This window comes from Lampetra planeri, chromosome 2 (genome assembly GCF_965212315.1).
Source record: "Lampetra planeri chromosome 2, kcLamPlan1.2.h2, whole genome shotgun sequence".
NCBI lineage: Eukaryota > Metazoa > Chordata > Hyperoartia > Petromyzontiformes > Petromyzontidae > Lampetra > Lampetra planeri.
In genome coordinates this window covers 22,993,011-23,014,761 of record NC_136108.1, presented here as the reverse complement: position 1 = coordinate 23,014,761, position 21,751 = coordinate 22,993,011, and the positions used below count along the sequence as shown (strand labels likewise).

The 21,751-nt window shown below is 47.3% G+C and overlaps 1 protein-coding gene across 1 annotated transcript in view; it reads left to right on the top strand.

Annotated features, from left to right (window-relative positions):
- LOC144730113 (nucleolar pre-ribosomal-associated protein 1-like) overlaps positions 1 to 21,751 on the top strand; it is a 60,277-nt gene that overhangs the window by 26,640 nt on the left and 11,886 nt on the right. The window contains exons 20-32 of the mRNA XM_078610683.1: positions 58 to 281; positions 1,104 to 1,325; positions 1,641 to 1,919; positions 2,629 to 3,420; positions 4,310 to 4,490; positions 6,107 to 6,347; positions 11,020 to 11,179; positions 12,357 to 12,415; positions 13,032 to 13,183; positions 13,495 to 13,605; positions 15,386 to 15,449; positions 16,826 to 16,994; positions 21,252 to 21,348. Coding sequence (XP_078466809.1) covers positions 58 to 281; positions 1,104 to 1,325; positions 1,641 to 1,919; positions 2,629 to 3,420; positions 4,310 to 4,490; positions 6,107 to 6,347; positions 11,020 to 11,179; positions 12,357 to 12,415; positions 13,032 to 13,183; positions 13,495 to 13,605; positions 15,386 to 15,449; positions 16,826 to 16,994; positions 21,252 to 21,348 — 2,751 coding nt within the window. The remainder of the gene's footprint in view (positions 1 to 57; positions 282 to 1,103; positions 1,326 to 1,640; positions 1,920 to 2,628; positions 3,421 to 4,309; positions 4,491 to 6,106; positions 6,348 to 11,019; positions 11,180 to 12,356; positions 12,416 to 13,031; positions 13,184 to 13,494; positions 13,606 to 15,385; positions 15,450 to 16,825; positions 16,995 to 21,251; positions 21,349 to 21,751) is intronic.

The window sequence follows — 21,751 nt, the reverse complement described above, 5'->3', positions numbered from 1 at the left end:
GTTGCCCTGTGCCCGTTTAACTGGCGGTCACCCATGTCGTGGCACCACCACGCACAGGTGCAGGCGCGGTGTGCGGGTACCTGGCGAAGACGCTCAAGGAGGTGCTGCATTCTCAGACGGAGCCCCTCACGCTGGTGCTCGCGCTGCAGGCGCTGCAGCGACCGCTGAGCGATGCTCGGAGCGAGGGGGACAGGTGCCTGCCGCGTGCCGCGCTATCCGCCATGGCAGAATTCCACCGCTACTACACGCCCTTCGTGCCGGCGAGCGCCAGGGAAGAGCTGGTACGGCCTCACAATTGCGCATGCGCAAAAAACATCTCGCTCACCGTCTTCCCCATTTGTCATGTTATTGCTTTTGTCATTTTGGTGACCCGGGTCACTTTTGCAAACAAGACTCTCGCTCACCTGGTTATACCCCATCAACTTCACACTGGAAAATATTTTAGCAAAATTTTCCACCATTCTCCCACTTCCATTTGCATAGCCTCCGCCTCTTGCTCCTCGTAAGAGTTGTAGACCTGTCACATTCCTTGAAATGTCAGTCCCATATCCTGAACCACGACGCTGGCACACAATGGCCTACTCATTCCGAACGACGTCACGGGATATTTAATGTCCACTGTGGAATGGATGGCACATAGTAATTTACAGTTAATAGCGCACCACCGCAGTATTAACCAGGATAGCCTTCTGGATTCCAACTGTGAAGCTCTGCAGCAACGATCAGCGATCACGCAACCGCTGGGCCCGTCGCCGTGTGTAGGTGTGTGGGGAGCATGCTGCGCTATGAACCCGGCAGCCCGAGTGCGATTTCCGCTCATGGCCAACACCAGTGACGATTAGCTGAACAGGTTCTGGGCCTCACCTAGGTTGACTCAGCCTCAAATTAGTACCTGGTACGATATGTAAACATCGCCACTGGGGGAGACAAAGGTGGCCGGGCGTGGTGTTGGCCACCCACCCTCTCGTGTGCCGTGCCAACATTCATATGTGCTACTTGCTGACAACACTTGCCCCAACGGTCTGTTAAGGCTATATTGGGGATCTTTTTCTTTGTGCGTGCACGCTGCATTAACCCCGGCTGTGCGTGCGCCACCCGCCCAGTTTGTCGGCGTGAAGACACGCGAGGCGGACGCACCGACGGAGGAGGAGGCTTATGGCGAGCTGCTGGAGCGCCTCTGCTGGGGACGGCATGAGCACTTGCTGCTGCCCTCTTCCCACGATGCCTTACTGCGTGCCGCCACCCACATCCCGGCGTCGCGTCTCACTTCAGCCACCAAACACACGCTGCTGTACCTGCAGCACGTCACTCAGCGCTTCTTAGAGGTACCTGCCGTACCGTACACATACTCACATGCCGCACCGTAAACACACTGTCACCTGCTGTACCTATACACTCACCTGCTGTACCATAAACACACCTGCTGTACCGTATACACACTCTCACATGCCGTACCGTACACTCTCACCTACTGTACCTGTACACTCTCACCTGCCATACCGTACACGCACTCTTACTTGCTGTACCCGTACACACACTGTCACCTGCCTTAATACTGCACCTATATGCTCTCACACTGCCGGGATTTGTTTAATATGGTTGTGTTTGTTACATGTTTGCCTTGCCCCCTCTGCTGTCAGTATGACCAGGACACAGGGCCACAGGTTATCGCTGCGTACGGGCAGTTGCTACTGGGCATTATTTCTCGGGCCGAGGTCCTGGAACAGGGTGAAGCTGAGAGAGTGGAGGAGCGCAGCGAGCGGGAGACACAGGGAGAGGACGAGGTCCCACCGCAGTCCTCGACCTCCAAGGCTGAGAGGACCTCTGAACAGAAGAGTGAACAGAAGAGTGAACAGGACCTGCTGGTGGAGGACGTCTTCTCCAAACTGAATCTACAGAAAGATTTGGACAATTCTGAGGTGGTTTGTTTTTTTAAGGTCACGAAGTTGCTTGTTATTTCATAACATGTTTGTTATATGAAGAAGAATCTGCAGTTGATGGAATTTGTTTTATCTTATATAGTTTTATATAGCGCCTTATTCCAAGGAGCTTTACAAAAAATATAAATGTGTTGTGTTTATCTAGTATTTCTATGTTTATAAATATGTGTGGCAGTCATTTATTTAAATATAAAGTGTGTAAGAGAGATATGGAGAGTGAAATAGATAAGGGAGATGATGCTACACACACAAAGATACCAGAATACAGACTGCACTACAATACTAATACTTCAGTATCAGTACTACAGTGCCGGTACTACAATACTACTGTGCAAGTACTGAAGTACTACAGTGCCAGTACTACAGTACTATAACACCAGCTGCCAGCATCACCGAACAATGCTGCTCAGAAAAGCAGTCCCTCATGCGCTACGTACGCATTATTGCAAGAAGTCTGTGACACACTTGACTCATGTTATAGTGAATAAGTCTGTCACATGCTGGACTCGCGTTATAGCGAGTAGTCCATCGCGCGCCAGACTAGCATTATAGTGGGCGTAGTGTACATTTAGCGAAAAACGTTCCGTAACAGAAAAACTGCATTGAAGTAAAATATGTAGCGAGAACGTCGCTCATTAAGCGTGGATTTACGTTCACAGCGTTTTTGCTTTTGGAAATCCTTTTCCAGATTTTGCGCGACGTTGTGGCCACTGTTCTCAAGCACCCCACGCTGCACAATCTCTTCGCCGTTGGCAGCGGCAGCCTCGCCCTTGGCACTGGCTCTGCGTGCCCTGCGGAGTGTCTCACCAACGCGGTGGTCTCCCTCATGTGCACGCTGCTCGATGCCCCAGCCGTGGGCAAGCACGGCGAGCTGTGTGGCCCCTTCCTGCGGCGCCTTGTGGCCGGGGCCGCCGCCGTCGTCTCTTCGAGCGCAGCCTCCTCCTCTGTGGCGGCGGCCGCCGTCCTCGCGAACTTCCGTGGCTTGCGCCACCTTCTGCCCACGAGCGACGTCAACAATCTCGTCGAGCTGCTGCTGCGGTTGCCCGCGCGCTCGCTGTGGATCGGCGGGGATGACAACAATGACGCCGACGCCGTGGGAGATCGCGCTGAACGAACGCCGGACGGAGGGCGCGATGCCGCTGAAGTCCGAGGAGCGACAGGGAAGAAGGGGAAACAGCGGCGGCGGCGGTCTCTGAAAAGCGACGGCACGGATTCCGCCGCAGTGGGGCTCACTGTGTTCGGGGAGACCCTGGCGGCGCTGCTGGAGCGCCTCGGGACCGAGGACCTCTCCGTGCTGCACGCGGCACACGTGCGCCTCGTGCTGGCGCTGGCTGTGAGGTCAAGGCGCAGCGAGCTGCTGGCGCCCCTCGCATCCTCCCTGCTGAGCCGCGGCGGCGGCAGCGTCGCCGTGGCGGTCGCCTCGGTCCCCACCCACACCATGGGTGGCCTTCTCACGCCGGGCTCCCTGCTGGCACAGCCAGTACGTTGCTGCTGTTGTTTTATTGGTGTTGTCACGCGGGTACTCGTTAAATGCACAACTCGTAGATGTGTTCCTGAAAAGTGCCGCGTTAATCGAAAACGCGTGAAGCGAAAACATTTAATCATAAATTATGTACCGATAAAGTTTGCCGAGATACAATGTACACACTGAAAAAATACTGAGGGTACACTTGCCGCGTTACTGGATCATACTGCGTACTCTATCACTCTATCGTTCAGCCGCACAGCTAAAAAAAGTAGCTCATCATCAACCGCTCAGAAACCGAATTATGACGGTGTTGGTTCTGCGTCTTGACTGTTCGCTTTCCACGTAGTGAAAAAAATTTTCCCTATTTGGAAAAACCTTGTTATAGCAAAAATGCGTTATTTGAAGGCCGCGCTCAAGGCTAGAACTTTCCGAAGTTCTCTAACGAGTTGCTGATAACCGCGTGAAAAAATAATGCAAAATAAGTAGAAATGAAGGCCGCTGTTGTGATGTAAATTGTTACCACACTGGAAGAGTAGACTCAATGCCCCTCTCGAAGTGTTGTGTTTGCAAGTGGCAATAAACCGCGTACCCAGAGAAATCTCACGTACGAGAGGAGATGGTTCTCAACGAACAAAATACATCAGGAATCCACTTGGTGTACTGCTATTTTCTGGACTCTTAACAACTCCGCAGGTAAAACAAAAATTCTTAAACAGTTTCCTGAGTACGAGTACCACCAGCACCACCACCAGCATCGCCACGACTGACACAAGGGAAGCCCTTGTGTCAGTCGCTCGTATCACTCGCGTAACTTGCGTCGCTTGTGTCTCGCGTCGCCCGCCGGAAGCCGCTGCTGAGCTGAGTGTTCCGTGCATGCCGTCTGCTTGTTCGCGTGCGTCAGACCGAAGCGGTCCACCTGGCAGCGGGACTAGTGGCGTGCTCGCGCTCTCACCGAGCGGCTTTTGAGCTGTGGGCGCTGCGGGGCGGCGGCGTCGAGGCTCTGCGCCAGCACCGCGCGAACCTCTGGGAGCTGCTGGAGGCATACCTGACCCACGTGGAGCTCGCAGACCCCTGCCGCCCCGGTGAGACGATAAATGGCACCTTCCACCGGATTCGCTCCCCGCGCTTCGTCTGCACTCGCGCATGTGTGCACTATGCCAGTAGGAGGCACAGGTGGTGCATCGGCCAGGAATCTCAGTCAACCCACAGCACCTAGGTCTGTCCCATGACCTCCTGCCAACGGGCATTCGACACTTCACATGGCCTTAAAGTGCAAATAGCCCGGCACAAGCGCCGTGGTGACGTCACGCTACTTAGTGGCGAATGGAATTTATTGTTGTTCCATTGGTGCACGTGTGTGACGTGGCGGCTCCTTTCGCCGACGAGTGCGGTGAAGTATGGTGGGGGCCTCCTTGTTCCGTGTCAGCTGTAGGGAGTCCTTGACCAAGCAATGGATTGACGATGTATTAATTGGCGGAATGCATTTATACATGTATATATATGGAGGACCACAGAGCTTGGCTAATTGATAAGGCGGTTGACATGGCCGAGCAGTAGCATGATTGCTGTTCATTGGAGAGGTTCACGGTTGGAATTTAGTGGCCGCCCTGATTAATTTTGCGGGTCTAGTAACTGTAGTAACACGATGCGCCGTCTGCCTCACAATGGACATTAAAGATCCCATGACATAAATCGCAAAAGTAGGCTATTTGTGTGCCGGTGTCACAGTCCAAATTTTCTAAATTCTAAAATTACCCTGCTAATTACTCAATTGAGATTACATACAGCAGTATCAATATCCGCTGCCTCTTGGCAGACTAATACCCCAGGTCACTCGTGCAAGTTACACTTCTGGCCTCCATTCTCAGTTGACCACGAGATTCCTGTACGCGTCGTAACTACACTGCTCGCGATGATGCTGCCGCGGAAGAACACGCGGCGCCATCTTGTCTCCTTCCTGTCTCCCAAGCGGCCCATTGTAGGTCCCAGGCCACGCGGTGTTCCCAGCCTCCAGTGAGGAGACTGTGAGGTTCATCCGCACGATATTTATTCCTGAAGTGTACAGTGCTTTACATCGATACTTGTGCAGTATTGTACACTAATTCTATACATTTACCGTACAAGTTATATTTAACACTAGAAAATTACATTCAAAACACTTCCTCTTTAATGTTAGGGTTGACATAGGGAACATAAAACAAAAGGAGTGGGTGTCGTATTATGGACCGTAAACCAAACCCTATGTTACCCATTTCCCTTCGAGTTTGCGGATCACGGATTTGCCCATTGCGGCTATTTTCGAGACCGTAACTCACGCGATGGACAAGGGTTGGCTGTGTACAGCCAGTCCCCGAGATATGAACGTCAGACTTAAGAACATCCACATTTTATTACAATATTTCGTGTAAATTTACAACGTTTAATCGTATTTATGTGTTTAAAGAATGCTTCCCGTTTTGGTTGAACCATAACACATTGTATGACGCTGACCGTATATACAACTAAATAGTGAGTTCTGAGATAAGAACAAACTGACTTACGAATGGCTCTCAGGAACATAACCAATAAGTCGAGGACTGCCCGTATACACAACGTAACACACACAGATATGTAAAGTATCTGCAAGGAAAGTGGCTTGATGAACGCACGATGATGACGGACCATGCCAACAAATGCGGTGGCCGTGTCGTGTGTCCAGCGCACGTGGGCGAGGCGGCGCTGAGGGCGCTGCTGCCGCTGGCGTGGCCGGTGCTATGGGGGGGCGACAGCGACGACGACGCGCCTGGCTCACCGGCGCTGCTGGCACGCCTGCTGCTGCTGCCGGAGCGTGATTGTGGCGGTGCGGCCCGGCGTGCCATCGTGGCGTCGTGCGCAGGAGGCTGGGAGTCGTTCCTCTCTGCGCTCCTGGCACGGCTGCAGGGCGGCGAGCACGTGGACTGGTAAATGCCCGCGCAGCGCCCACAAGTTTACATTTTTTACATTTTCATTTTTTATAACAGTACTAGCTGTACTACCCAGCTTCACCCGGTACTTGGATTCATTTTTGTCTCTTAATTATTATTACATATGTTATTGTTAAAGTTAGGTTCTTAACACTTCAGCCGTGCTGCTCTCCATTTATTTGCCTGGGTGTATGTTTGTAGGCAACACGGTGGCGAGATGTTAACTACCTCCTCGCCTGGTATACAGCAGGTCGTAGGTCCAGTCCTGACCCTGACGCTTGTATATTTGGAGTCTTGCATGTTCTCCCCGTGATCGTGTGGATTTTTCTTCAGGTTTTTCAATTTTTCCCTCCACATTCAGAATCCACATACATTTAGAGTATTTGGCTGCTATTAATTTCCACATGATGAGCCACTTCATTGAGCATTCATTTGTGGCCAGGTTGCTTCTGAAAAATAACTACATAACTCAGTGGGCCTTACCTTGTAAAAAAAATGTAGTTATAATAATAGTTGTAACGTTTAACTTATTTTGCACCATACGTAGCCAACCGTACTAATCAGGGGTGGGGGGAAGGACAAGTGGGCTAGATTTGTGACCAATCCTGGCCAACCGGCTCAACAAACTTTAATTAATGAACGGCGTGCTTCGGGGTTTAGACAGCAGGGTTTTGGTACAGTGGTGACACCTGTGCCTCACAGGAAGTAGGACCTGGGTTCGATTCCCGACTTAAGTGCCTTTCTGTATGAGTTTTCTCTGGTTTTCTCCCAAAGCGAAAACAAAAACCCCACCATACATTGTAACCGGTTTCGGCCAAACATCCCAATACTGCAAAATTGCCTGCAAACAACTCAATTACATTTGCACACAGCAGCAGCACATCACCTCTTTCTGCGATAACTTGGCAGGACCCCCCAGAAATGTAGTTTATTTGATTTGTTACATGGATGATGGTTCTGTTTCACCAGTTGCCCAGCTATTTTACACGGGAGCTCTGTGCTGCTGTGTGCTACAGCAGCAGCAACAAAACAGGAGATACAAACATTGACTTCGCAGAGAACGAGTACAGAAGGGTCCTTGAGGAATATTGCACAGCAAACAAATGAATAACGGTCATGAACAAAACACACGTGACTCAGAAAAAAGTTAGGAACAGGTGCTCTATGTTTTAGTCGAACAGTGACACAAACACGCGTGAATCGAAAAACACAGCGCGAACATGTGGGAGCAAGAGGCGCCAGAAAACATTCTAGGTGCAGGTGCAAGTAAGCTCCGTGTTTTGGCCTAGTAGTGAAATAAAGTGGGGGAGTGAAAGGGAGGGAACCAAGCTGGAGGTTAGAGTATTCCGGAAAATGGAGCAGCAACGCAGAAATACTTATTTTTTTAAACTAAACAATGTTTTATCAAACGTAATTTTATCAAAATAATTATAATCGAAATAACGAATGGAGCACTTGTGAGGATACGGGAAGAAATTAAGAGGAACTAAGTGGGCCTTGAGCTAAATAAAGATTTTGAGACTCGGTGGGGTTTTCCAGAGTTAATGCAATAAATTGGGGGTGCCACAGTGGTGAAATGTAAACTACCTTGCCTGGTATACAGGAGGTCGTGGGTTCGATCCCCCGACCCTGACACCTGTATATTTGGAGTTTGCATGTCTCTCTCCCCGTGGTCGCGTGGATTTTTATCCAGGTCCTCCGGTTTTTTCCTCCACATTTATAATCAACATGCGTTTAGAGTATTTGGCTGCTGATATAAATTTCCACTTATAATCCACTTCATTGAACTATCATTTGTAATGGCCATGTCGCTTCTGAAAAAGAGCTATATAGCTCAGTGGACCTTACCCGGTAAAATAAAATATTTTTAGTTTAAAAGCACAATAATAAGTGTCAGGGTGCTCTCTGGGTAGCGCCAGGCGTGGTGGTAGTAAAACTTATATAGCGCCATTCACACAAGGCCTCTCAATGCTTGACAACATAATGGCAGTAAAAACCCTTAACAATAAAACTAACAGGGAAAACAACCCTACATAGACAGATACAAAATAGAAAATAACTGTGTTTTAAGACGAGACTTAAAAACTTCACAGACTGAGGCAAGACATTCCACAAACGAAGCATCTGACTACTGAAAGCTCGATCACCCATTGAACACAGATTTATCCTTGGTCAACTCAGGTGCCCAGATTTGGAGGATTGAAGTTGCCGAACAGGGGCATGCAGTTTCAGCATATCTCCGAGATTTCATGAATCTAACCCTTTCAGGGCCTTGAAGGCCAATACAAGAACTTTAAATTCGATCCTGTATTTTACTGGAAGCCAATGCAGGGACCGAAGAATATGCGTGATGTGCGCTCATATTTCCTCACGCCACACAAAACCCGGGCAGCAGAATTTTGGACAAGCTGCAACTGATTTAAAACATTCCGTGTTGCACCACTAAACAGGGCATTACAATCTTGATTTGAAGCTTTCGTGACTGCAGGAATTCATACTCTTTGGTTCTTTCAGTAAAGTCACATTGGTAGAAAAATACAAATAAACTGCTGAAGGAGGCTACTTCAGCAGTCTTTTCTTGCTGTGGTTGTCCCACCTGATAACGATTGCTTGTGTTGCGATTGAAACGTCGTGATCTATTATTTTTCTACCTATGTGACTTTACCGAAAGAGCCAAAGAGTAGGACATTACAGTAATCAAGTCTTGATTAAATAAAAACACGTAGCAGTCTCTCAGCATCTGGCATTTAGAGAATTGATCGAATGCGTAAAATATTTTGCAGGTGAAAGGAGACGTTAGATTCCTTGCATGACACTCAAAATTCAAGGCGGAATCAAAAATTACTCCGAGGTACCGTACCTTAGATGATCATCAGTCATCATAATGAAACAATTTACTTGATGAAGCAGGTTAGGAGAACCCAACTCCATGACCTTAGCCTTATCACGGTTAAGCTTCAGGAAATGTTGATTCATCCACACCCTGCCCATCATTACCAGGCTTAGTCTGCAGACATATTTGGATGTCGTTAGTATAAAAAATATAATTGAAACCATGACGATGGAAAATGCTTCCCAGTGGCAACATATAGATGGAAAATAACAAAGGCCCTAAAATCGACCCCTGGGGGACACCAGTGACAACTGGGCGAGTTTCAGATGTATGGATTCCCAACGTAACAAACTGTTTCTGATGAGGCAGATAAGAGCTAAGCCAGTCAAGAGTTGCACCACTGATGCCAACCAGGGTCTCGCAGCGCTTGAGCATAACATGATGCTCAACAGTATTGAGCACTGCACTACGATCCAACAGCACCAGGATGGAAAATAAGCCCGAATTAGTGGTCATGAAAATATCACTGACTTAACAAGTGCTGTCTCAGTACTGTGCAGTGGCCTGAACGAAGACTGAAATGGCTCACATATGTAGTGGTTTGTAAGATGATCCTGTAATTGCTGAGCTACCACACATTTTAAGATTTTTTTACAGAAATGGGAGGTGTAAAATCGACCTGTAGTTTAACATATCATTGGAGTCACGACCTGGCTTTGATAATGGTGAAATAGAAGCCAGTTCAAGTGACACTGGCATTACTCCAGTGATAAGAGAGGTGTCTACTAAGGAACAAAACTAATGGACACATAATATGGAATATCGAGACAACAAAAGAAGAAGGGATTGGTGGGGTAAACGTACTTCAAACGAGCCTGTGAACACACGATGAGGTCAGCTGAAGCTCAGTGATAACAGGGCAAACAATATTACTCTCAATTAAATCAAAGGACTCCAGAAAAAACATTATATTGAGCACTGCAAACATTGTGGTTAACACCAGTTGATGGTTTCAGCATTTGCTCAAGGGTAGAGAAGAGAGTTCTAGAGTTACCAACTCCTTTATTAATGAGTTTTGAATAAAATATTCATCTGGCCTGATAGAATGCATCCATATAAATACATTGGTGATGTTTCCAGATCTGGTGATGAACCTCAAGTTTTGTATCCTTCCATCTACTACTAACTTACATCCTAGTGGCTTCAGAGAACGGAGATGGTCTTATCCCAAGGCAATCAACAGGATCATCTTCGAAACCACTCGCCTACAGGCCTGTGACTTCAGGCCCTACGTGACACTCCCCAGCTTCTGGGCTACGGTGTGAACAGGAGGAGGCATTGTTAGGATTTCGAGTGATGTCCCCACGTACCTGTGGGTGTTCTGTGGGTGTGCGAGTCTCCTCCAGCGTGTGAGGAATTGGAACAAATGCCCCAAATCGCAACCTCCCTCAATAGAGGCTTGAATTTCGATGGGGATTTTCCGAGTACAGGACAACTTTTATGATCATTATTATGTATCTGTAGCTTCTCTGCATTCACTGATAAATGTTAGAATTAAATATGTTGTTACATTATCAAAGCATGTGTGTTTACATGTTTACCAGAATAATTGTGCGTGGTTAATGCAGACTCGATGCCTTGCGATAGGTGGATATTTGGTGTTTGAACATCTTAATACCTCGTGTATTATTTCCAGAAAAGGTAAAGAAGCCTATTCTTGTTTTCATCGTGTTATTGTCTGGCAGGTGAAATGTGCCCACGTTGCGGCGAGCTTGAAGCACCACGTTCCGTGCGATGGACGCGTGCGTTCCTCCCTGCGTGGCTGCATGCGTGCAGGTGGGAGGTGGTGGACGTCCTGCTGCCCGGCCCTTTCCGCGGTGTCGAAGATCGCGTGGCCGAGGCCTGTGTCCGCTGTTTAATCACCACGTTCAGCGGCAAACAAGAGCGCGACAAATGTTTTGAAACGCACGTTCTCAACCGCCTTCAGAAACTCCTGGTGGGTACTGGACAGTGAATCCCCATTTTACGTGCGGTTTTCACATAGCATGTTTTCTCTTTAATGCGTTTTTTCTTTAATGTATCGAGATGTTAACTACCTCGCCTGGTATACAGGAGGTTGTGGGTTCTATCACAACCCTGATGCCTGTATATTTGGAGTTTGTGTGTCTCTCTCTCCCCAAGGTCGTGTGGATTTTTTTTCCGGGTCCCCCAGGTTTTACCCTCCAAATTTAGAAAAATGCGTTTATAGTATTTGACTGCTATAAATTTTCACGTGATAAACCACTTCGTTGGGATATCATTTGTAGCCAGATCGCTTCTGACAAAGAGCTATATAGCTCAGTGCGCTTGACCTAGTAAAATAATATAGTTTCGTTTTTAGTTTCGTTTAGAGTTAACGATGTTTCACCGGTGACTATAACAACAGCATCGGCAGGCGATTTCCAGACATGTGAAGAATTCTTCCTCTTTCTGGTCTTAAATAGAGGAAGGTGATGTTCTCACTGTGCACCTTACCAAGTGTAAAGATCCCAGGGGGGTTATATTCATATAAACTGTACTTGATTGTGTTATTATGAAATTATGCAGTACATGTGTAGTGACTGAATGTCACTGTGTGGTGCCGGGCTTACGAAGCCACGGCAGATAATGTGTTGGCATTATGTGTAGCCCACTTACTGGGCATAGTACCAGCCCTAGCGAACCGTGACTAGTTCTGCCGTAGCGTGGATAGATGGGCATTCAACACCCAAGTGTAGGTTGTGTTATGTTATGTTGAGTTGGTGAAATAAATAGTGTTGTTCCCAAGACAACGTCTGCGACTCAGTTGGACTCACTACACATGTTACTGGTTGGGTTTGTCACAGTTAATCAATAGTGACATCAATAGACGTGCAATTAACGGTGTTTGTGTTGTGTGCAGAAGCAGTAGTGTGAACGCTGGTGTGGTTTTGTGTTGTGTGCAGAGCACGTTTGGCTTGTGTTTTTGTGTTTATTTCAGTTAACCCAAAAAAATGTTTGAATAAATAATATTGGTCACAAGAGCCTACTACTATGTGTAGCCTTTATGGACGTTGTGAGATCATTTTTGGCACCCGCGCCCACAGTACCCGCGATACCTGCTTCCCACACGCTACCCACTACCCTCCTCACATTCAAGCGTTTTCCTACCCTAGGCCTCAGACGTGGAACTTCCAGCAAAGCTGTGGAACATATTTATGAAGACATCCCTGAAGTAAGACAGAGTGAATGCTGTTCTTAATGCCTAATTTATTATTGTTATTCCCAGCCATGAGTGAGACGTGGTGTCTGAATCAGGCTTGGGCCTCTCCTGGGTTGGCTGAGGACAAAATGGGTTCCCGACGCAGCGTGTTAGCCCCAGTACTCAGAAGATGAGGGTGACCAGGTGCGGTGCTAGCCACTTTACCCTCCCATTTGCCATATTAGCCGTAATTGGCTTTCATGAACAAAGCTTGACTCTATGGTCATCAAAGGTTCAACGAGGATCTTTGTGTTGTATGTGCTGCGCCGTGTGTGTGTACTGCACATGTGTGTGTGAGGAGTGGTAGTACAGTGGTTAGTGTGCTTCACTATGAACCCGGCAGCCCGAGTTTGATTCCTGTTCACGGCTAACACCAGTGATGATTATCTGAACTGGTCCTGGGCCTTTCCTAGTTCAACATGACCTCAAATGAGTACCTGGTGCGGTGCATTAACATCAGCACTGGGGAAACAAAGACTGCCAGGTGTTGTGCTGGCCACCCACCCTCTCATGTGCTGTGCCAGTCTTCATAGGTAATCGCTAAAAACACTTGCTATAGGGGGATCTTTTTTTGTGCGTGTGTGTGCAGGCATCGCTATGATGATCCTGTAACCCTGGCAACTGTTACCAAGGTGATAGAATCTTGCTCCACGGTGCTCGCTCCCGGCGTGCTGCACACCATGGTGACGGGCCACTCGCTCTTCCTGCCCAGCCTGCTGAGCGGGGAGCAGCCGGCCAGAGGTAGCATGGGGCCCTCCCTGCATCCCTCCCTTCCTCCCTGCCTCCCTCCCAGCCTCCCTCCCTGCCTCCTCCATGCCTCCTCCCTCCATGCCTCCTCCCTCCATGCCTCTCTGCTTCGCTGCCTCCCTGCCTCCCTGCTTCCCTCTTCCCTTTCACCCACCCACATCAACAACAACAGCAGATATCGCTATTCACCACTTAGTGGCGGTGATGTCCATATCGCAATTAAGAACGGCACAAATACCAACTGTACCAACTGCGCTAAAGTATTGTGATAATAATAAACGTCGGTCATCATCGTTGCTTCACAGGTGCACTGGTCAAGTTGCTATTTACTTTGGTCCAGAAGTGTCCAAACATCTGTGACATCCATCACTTCGCCCTGCTGCTTGGAGCCTACACTGCGACTCTCAGCGAGACAGGTAGAGGCTCCGTTATTTCACTCGAAACGTAGTGTAGGTTTTCGCAGCCAATACAGTAACTCAGAATTGACTTGGGCGAGGCCGCCTAACGATTTAGTCTAACTTTTGCAAGTAAGAGCCCTCCGCTACCCGACAAAGGCCAAACGAACGACATGGTCACGCTAGCAAGCGCTGAACTGGCCATTGCTTCTGCTCACTCACTGGCGAGCTAAAAATAATGATAACGAACGCATTTTACGATGGTTCATCATCGCACGGAGTCCCCTTCGCACATCTTGACTCCGGTGGTAGCGGTTACTCAGGAGCCCCTGACCCGTGCTATAGAGATTTAAACCTGTTAAGCCACTTTGTTGAAATATCATTTGTGACCAGGTTGCTTCTGAAAATTAAGCTATTAGCTCAGTGGATTTAACCTGGTAAAATAAAAATATTTACCTTTCCTATACTCTGCACTGCTATCGTGTTTTTGTATTGTTTGTTGTAACGTTCTGACCCGCCCTTACTGGACATCTGTGAAAATAACTTTATAGCTCATCAGATTCCTCCAGTATAAATACATATTCTGATTCTGTTGCGTTGACAATACTAATCCCAGCAATGCCCTTTGCCTCCGCGTCTGTCACAGCTACATCGCTGTGCGCTATTTAGCGGCATCGATGTGGAGTTGATGTAAACCCTTTAACACACAGACTCACCTGCGTAGTTTCAAATTTCCGTGGATTGTAATGGCACTTGGAGAACTTGGCCAAGGATGGTGCCCCGACTCGAGAGTTCCAATCAAATTGAGAAAAGAAAAAAAAATGCTTCGCGTAATCCTGTCCCACTGATATCCATCCGTACTCAAGAGGATTTGCGTGCTTCGGCCCAATGGAGTGCCACAGTACAGCAAACCTTTCCCTCTCGCGGGTTTAGCTATTGCAGTTTTGCGGTTTGTCACCAAATTAATTGAGCTACAGATGAGAATAGGTTTAACCCTTTCTGGCAATAAAACAGGAGGTATTAAGGTGGTCAAATGCCAAATAGATACCTTTTGTGTGGCAAAACATGCAAACAAACATTCTCTGATGAATCCCTGCAGTCACGAAAGCTGTAAATCGAAATTCTCTGATGATATATGCATTTTCTTTGAAACTGATTGGCCTAATCATATTCTTTGGGTCTTTCGGTAAAGTCACGTAGATAGGTTCAAAGAAAATAACAAAATAACTGATTTGCCTACACCAGACAGCGCCTTCTTTATGGCCTTGTCTCACCTGTGTTAGACCAGAGAATGCCACAAGGCGAACATTACAAAGGCAATGCCAGTATCAAAGCATGAATATCTCGAGTTTGAGCAGCTTTATCATATTTAATACTCGCAAAAAGGTTCCATAGATATAATTGAGGTACAATTCACCAGTCGGGCCCCTATGGCTCACCCATTCGCAGTTGACCGCAAAATTCATTTACGCGTTATAACTGTACTCTTTGGTTCTTTCGGTAAAGTCACGTAGGTATAACATAAAATAACTGCACTGCTTGCTATGATGCTGCCACGGAAGAATACACGGTGCCGTCTTCTCTCCATGTTGTCTCTCAAGCGGCCCATCGTGGGTCTCAGGTCACATGGTGTTCTCCGACTCCAGTGAGGAGGCAGTGAGGTTCAGCCACCCACGATTTTTATTCCTATAGTGTACAGTACTGTACACAGATACGTGATGGGCAAGGGTTTGCTGTACTAAACGCGTAATGCAGTAACGATTATGCCTACATAACACTTGTATTGCCTTGTTTTTTTCAGACCAGTGTTTGCTGCTGCTCATGCGAATCTACGAAAATAACAACCTGAGTCTGCTGGATTTCAGGTGATTGCCGCCACACACCCAACACTTTACCGCACCGCACGCAACATGCCAAGCGACTCACTTTGAACCCCTCGACACCGCAGGGTGGGCACAAGAGGGGGGGGGGGGTAGGAATTTAAGAGACGTGTTTTGCCATTGTCTCAACTGCCTCGCCCAAAGGTTGAAATGATGACCTCTGGATTGTGAGTCCAGCGGGCTCACCTTGACCCCACGGCAGCATCCGATTATGTAATACATTCGCAAATGTGCTGTTATGTTCAGGTGAGACTGGAAGCGAGATTGTAAAAAAACACTGTTTTCGAATTGAATTGTGATCCTAGGAGGCAGGGCTGGTGGGGCAGTGGTAACACTTGTTGTGTCTCACAGCAAGAAGTCCCTGGGTTCGATTCCTGACTCTCGTATGCCTTTCTGTGTAGAGTTTGTGTGCTCTCTCCCCCTGTTTGGCATGGGTTTCCTCCGAGTTCTCCGATTTCTTCCCATAGCTGAAAAAACACCCCCCATAAAATGTAACTGGTATTGGCCATGCATCAAGATGCTGAATATTTCCTTAAAATTACACAGCAGCAACAACACCTCGTACTGCAAAAACTTTGCAGAACCCTGCTGAAAAGTGTCTAGAGACTATATATTCATATTCTAGAGACTCTGTGAGGCTTTTCTGAGCGAGCAGGTGTAGTAGTAATAATAAATTAATAAAAACACCTTTTGGGATGAGGATAGTCACACTTGTGAGAGTGACTTTGGACATGAAAATAACTGCCCCGTTCAATCGTCAAGCACTGTAGCTCGAGGGTGATGTCATCACCACTTAGCGGAGTGCCAGGCAGTTCAAACACAGCCAGTTGGCAAAGTAGGGTGCCACAGGTGGTGCATCTGCCAGTCATCTGAGTCAGTTAACCCATGGCACCTGGGTCTGTCCCATGACCTCCTGCTAGGGAACTTTTTACACTTCACGTGGCCTTAAAGTGCACGTAGCATGGCATAAGCGCCTTGTTTACGTCATCACCACTTAGTTGTGAAGGGCGGCTGTTATGTGTCTGTATTTGTTGTACCTATGTCTATAATCTCTCTGTATACCTCACTGTGTGTGTGGCTGTGTGTGTGGCTGGTGTTGCAGCGGTTTGTGCATTACGCTACAAACCTGGCGACCCGAGTTCGAATCCTACTCACGGCCAATACCAGTGACGATTGTTTGAACTGGTCATGGGCCTCCCCTAGGTCGACTCAGCCTGAAATGAGTACCTGGTGCAGTGCGTAAATATCGCCACTGGGAATACAAAGCAGCTGGGTGTGGTGCTGGCCACCCACCCCCTCGTGTACTGTGCTGGCCTTCATAGGTGCTACTCCTGGGGACCTTTGTGTGTGCGTGTGCGAAGGCTGCTGATGTGGGGCCCGGAGGCTGTGAGCCTGCACGCGACGCGGCGCACTCTCGGCCGCTCGCTGTGGCAGCTGCCGAGCCCAGACCGCATCCTGGGCTTACTGGATGCAGGGCGCATGTACGAGACGGCCGTCAACTTCCCACTGCACCGCACTCTGCTGCCTGACGTAAGTGCTTGCACCTGCACCAGCGCGCCTGCACCAGCGCGCCGCAGTTAGACGAGTAAGCGAACGGTGGTGCTTTGACGCAACATTTTATTCAATGACTTTTCTCCATTTACGATGAGAGTGCAGCACCATGTAGTTTAACACGTAAGCTTTCGCGACCAATATTATTCATAATCAACGTTTTTGGGTTTAGATCGCGTTATTTATAAATGTGTCGTAACCCTCCACCACCCGACACGGCCAATCAGTAAAAAAGTGTCACGTTGACAAAAGACAAATTAGTTCACTGCTTTAGCCCACCGGTGTGTTGAAGCGCAAAACCACAACATTTACAATTTGAGTACGACGTTTCGCTGGTAATTGCATCCAGCATCATCGGGCAATTCGCCAGAATGGTGAGGCTCTGCTGTGTCTCCCGTTCTTATATAGAGCAGCAGCAGGGTGACGTCATCATTAACTCATTAACTCATCAGGTGCAAAGATTTGAGGGCGGAGTTATTGTAATTATATACTAGATTAGTAATCAGGCTATTGTTACGATGCGAGTTGTAGATTAGTAATCATTTGGAATGTGTTTTATTGTGATTATGCTTTATTAGTAATCAGTTAGTGTTTGTTTCCCTTATAAGGAATTGTAATGTATCTTATTTAATAATACGCTTCCAGGCCGCACTAAGCCTGTAGCTGTCTGAGCGATTAAAGTTATTTCTGTTTCTCTCAATTTCAATCGATTCTCTAATTAGTCTTTGCCAGTAGTAACCAATTGATACACAGCACTTCAACGTTGTCAAAATCAATTGAGTGTCCCTGTTGGCATGCATGTTCTGCCACTGCCGACAGTTGTGTTTGTGATAATTTAATATTTCTCTGGTGTTCTTTTAGTCTTACACTAACGTTACGCCCTGTCTGTCCAATATAGCATCTGCCACATACACAATTAATCCGATATACACCTTCTGTTGATAATTTAGGTAATTCGTCTTTAGTGCACGTTACTAGTTGTTGAATTTTGTGTACTGTACCAAATCTTACTGTAATGTTTTGCTTTTGCAAAACACGGGCTAATTTGTCAGTTACTCCTGAGGTAAATGGTATTTTTATTGTTTTAATAATCTGATCGCTTTCAGCAGTGTTGCTTTGCGATCGTGATTTGGCATTTAGTGCTCTGTTAATTTGAGCATTATTGTAGCCATTCTGTCTTAGTGCTTCTTTAACATGTTTAATCTCTCTCACTAGACTTTCACCATCTGACACTGTTTTAGCCCGATGTATGAGCGTCTTGATAAGAGAGGATTTCTGAGCTGGGTGATGATGCGAATCTGCATTCAGATAGGCATCAGTGTGCGTTTGCTTTCTGTAAACGCTGTGTGTTATGTTACCATTTAGGCCATGCCCAAGTAAAATATCCAGGAACGGGAGTGTGTTATTCACCTCCATTTCCATGGTGAACTGAATGGCCGGGTTTTGTGCATTGAGATGATTTAGAAATTCGTTAAGTGTGTCTTTACCATGTGGCCAGACAACCAAAGTGTCATCCACATATCTAAACCAAAAGGATGGTTTTAATGTGCTCGAGGCAAGTACTCTGGTTTCAAAGTTTTCCATGTACAAATTTGCTATAGCAGGAGATAAAGGAGAGCCCATTGCTGCTCCCTCCCTTTGTTTAAAGAATTCGCCTCTCCATAAGAAGTAAGTGTTATTTAAACAATGGTCTGCGAGTTTCGAAATATCTTTTGGTAAACCTGTATTCTTTACCAGTGTATCAAGTAATTTAAGCGACTCGCTCACTGGAACCTTAGTGAATAGTGAAATCACATCAAAACTCACCAAAATATCATTAGGGTTAAGTTTAATATCTTTGTGTAAAACTAGTTACTACTGGCAAAGACTAATTAGAGAATCGATTGAAATTGAGAGAAACAGAAATAACTTTAATCGCTCAGACAGCTACAGGCTTAGTGCGGCCTGGAAGCGTATTATTAAATAAGATACATTACAATTCCTTATAAGGGAAACAAACACTAACTGATTACTAATGTAGCATAATCACAATAAAACACATTCCAAATGATTACTAATCTCCAACTCGCATCGTAACAATAGCCTGATTACTAATCTAGTATATAATTACAATAACTCCCCCCTCAAATCTTTGCACCTGATGAGTTAATGATGACGTCACCCTGCTGCTGCTCTCTATAAGAACGGGAGACAAAGCAGAGCCTCACCATTCTGGCGAATTGCCCGATGATGCTGGATGCAATTACCAGCGAAACGTCGTACTCAAATTGTAAATGTTGTGGTTTTGCGCTTCAACACACCGGTGGGCTAAAGCAGTGAACTAATTTGTCTTTTGTCAACGTGACACTTTTTTACTGATTGGCCGTGTCGGGTGGTGGAGGGTTACGACACATTTATGAATAACGCGATCTAAACCCAAAAACGTTGATTATGAACAGCACCATGTAGTTGAGCTTTTAGCAATCGGCTGTACTGGAACTCCTCGTTTAACTCGGTCGATGCGTTCCTGTGTTAAGCGAAAACAATTTTCCCATAAGTAATCTAGTAATGATAATGTTTGTCGAGAAACAATGTACGGACACGCGGTGAGATAGTGGGACTAATAATTGAGGATACAGCACCGTGTTACTGTATCATTCCGTGTACTGTCTCATTGTACCTCTCAGCCATGCAGCTCAAGAAAGTAGTTCGTCTTTGACCGCTCAAAAACCGCGTTATAAAGGTGCGCGTTCCGCGTTATGCGAAAAGATTTCCCGAATGGAAGAACCGCGTTGTAGCGAAGACTTACCGTAATAATAATGTAATGACGACTTGACACACTTCTCTTGAGATGGCACGTTATTGAAGACACGTTCAATTGATATCAAGCAGAGACCCCACTGCAACAGCCCCGAGTCTCCCGCGCATCTCCCTTATGTACCAACCGAGGCCACGCCCCCTTTCTCGATCATTCTCGCTGACTCTGGACACTCCACCGGCAGACTCGACCGTCCTCTTCTGTCACCTGACCACGCTCCCTTCTCGCTCATTCCCGTAGCCACCAGTCCCTTCGCACTGACAACTGATACCCCTGTCATTACCTCCCGTGGCCACTAGTGCATTCGCACTGTAGGCTGACTCCCCTGTCATTACCTCCCGTGGCCACTAGTCCACTCACACCACATGCAGGCTGACTCCCCTGTCATTACCTCCCGTGGCCACTAGTCCACTCACACCGCATGCAGGCTCTATTGTCACTACAATAATAATTATTTGTTTTTGATAAGAGAGCCGCCCTCCTTTACTTCCATCACATCTCATCTCAACACATTTGAAAAGGGGCACCCCAATTGGCAGCTATCCCTGTAGGCAAGCGGTGACCCATCACCTGGCCTGCCCCCATGGGCATTAGTCTGCCAGTCGGAGGCAATCACTGCTGGGTAATCCAACTGTGATGTGGCTTAACGGTTGTGTAACATTGCAGTTTGGAAGGTAAAGTTGCGGCCTTTAAAATTTCTTGATCACGCTGCCATTGCTGGTAGAAGGCGCCCAATGAGAGGGAGCTCTAAAGAGCCCTTATATAGAGTCTTTGGTCTATTCCTCCATGCTGGGCAAACATCGTTGGAATAGATGGGAGTACCATACTAAATTTACCCCACTGCACGTGACCTCCCTTATCGACTCGCTTGTTGCTACCGCTGGGCCGTAACGCCACCTCGCAGTCGGTCGAGCGGTGGTTCGGAGGTGTTGATGGCGATTTTGACAGTTTCGAGATCGTCCATCCCCGCTGGGTGGGTGTATGTATTTGTCTATTTTGAACTTCTTTCGCCCCGTACGTAGTTAACCGTGCTATTCGGAGGTGCGGGGAAGGATAAAAAAATAAACGCAGAAAGCATTTCTAAATAAATTGGTTTTCGATGTAGATTTAAAAGTGCAAAGCTCTAGTGGCTTCTTAATTTCAGAAGGAAGGGCGTTCCAGACAGCCGCAAAAGCGCATCTGAATGTGCGTGATGCGGTGACCGCCTTTGTTCGATCACTCGCCAAAAGTCGCTCCTGTGAGCATGACCGGAGTTCGCGTGATGATGTATGATCCTTGAGATCAGCAAGGTATTGTGGTTAATTTGTGGCAGGTATCTTGTGTGCAATGAGTGTGACCTTATAATGTATTCGTTCCGTAACCGGAAGCCAATGCAGCTCGGCGAGTGCTGGACGGATATGGTCGGGAGGGTGAATGAGAGACGCTGCATGCCGTCGTAGACCCTACAGGAGGAAGAGGAGTTCTGCGCGGCAGGAGGCAGCCACCTGTATGACCCCGCGTTCCTGCTGCCTCTCTTCAGTGCTATCCTGGTTCCCGGTACAGCCTCACTCTCACGCCGTCACGCGCAGGTGTTCCTGGCTGGGTAGCCTGACACGCTGTCACACGTAGGTGTTCCTAGCTGTGTAGATTTAACAAGGCATGCAAGTGTGCGGCAGCTCAAAATAACTGAATGAATTGTTGGTTCTAAACGATAAAATACCCACACATTCATCTTTTTTGAACTGGTAGTCTAGGTAAGACTGAAAGCTTTTGTATGTGAAGTGCTGCACACCTGTGTGTGTTAACTCTTATTCCAGAATCAGAATCTATATTTAGACTGGAGCAATCCAATGAGCTCTAAAGCTCTTTTTTCCAGTAGGGACGAGTAAGCAAGTTATTTGTTTCTAGCTGCGTTAACTTTGCTGTCGCGATGGAATTTTTTGAGCGTCATTTCCACTTT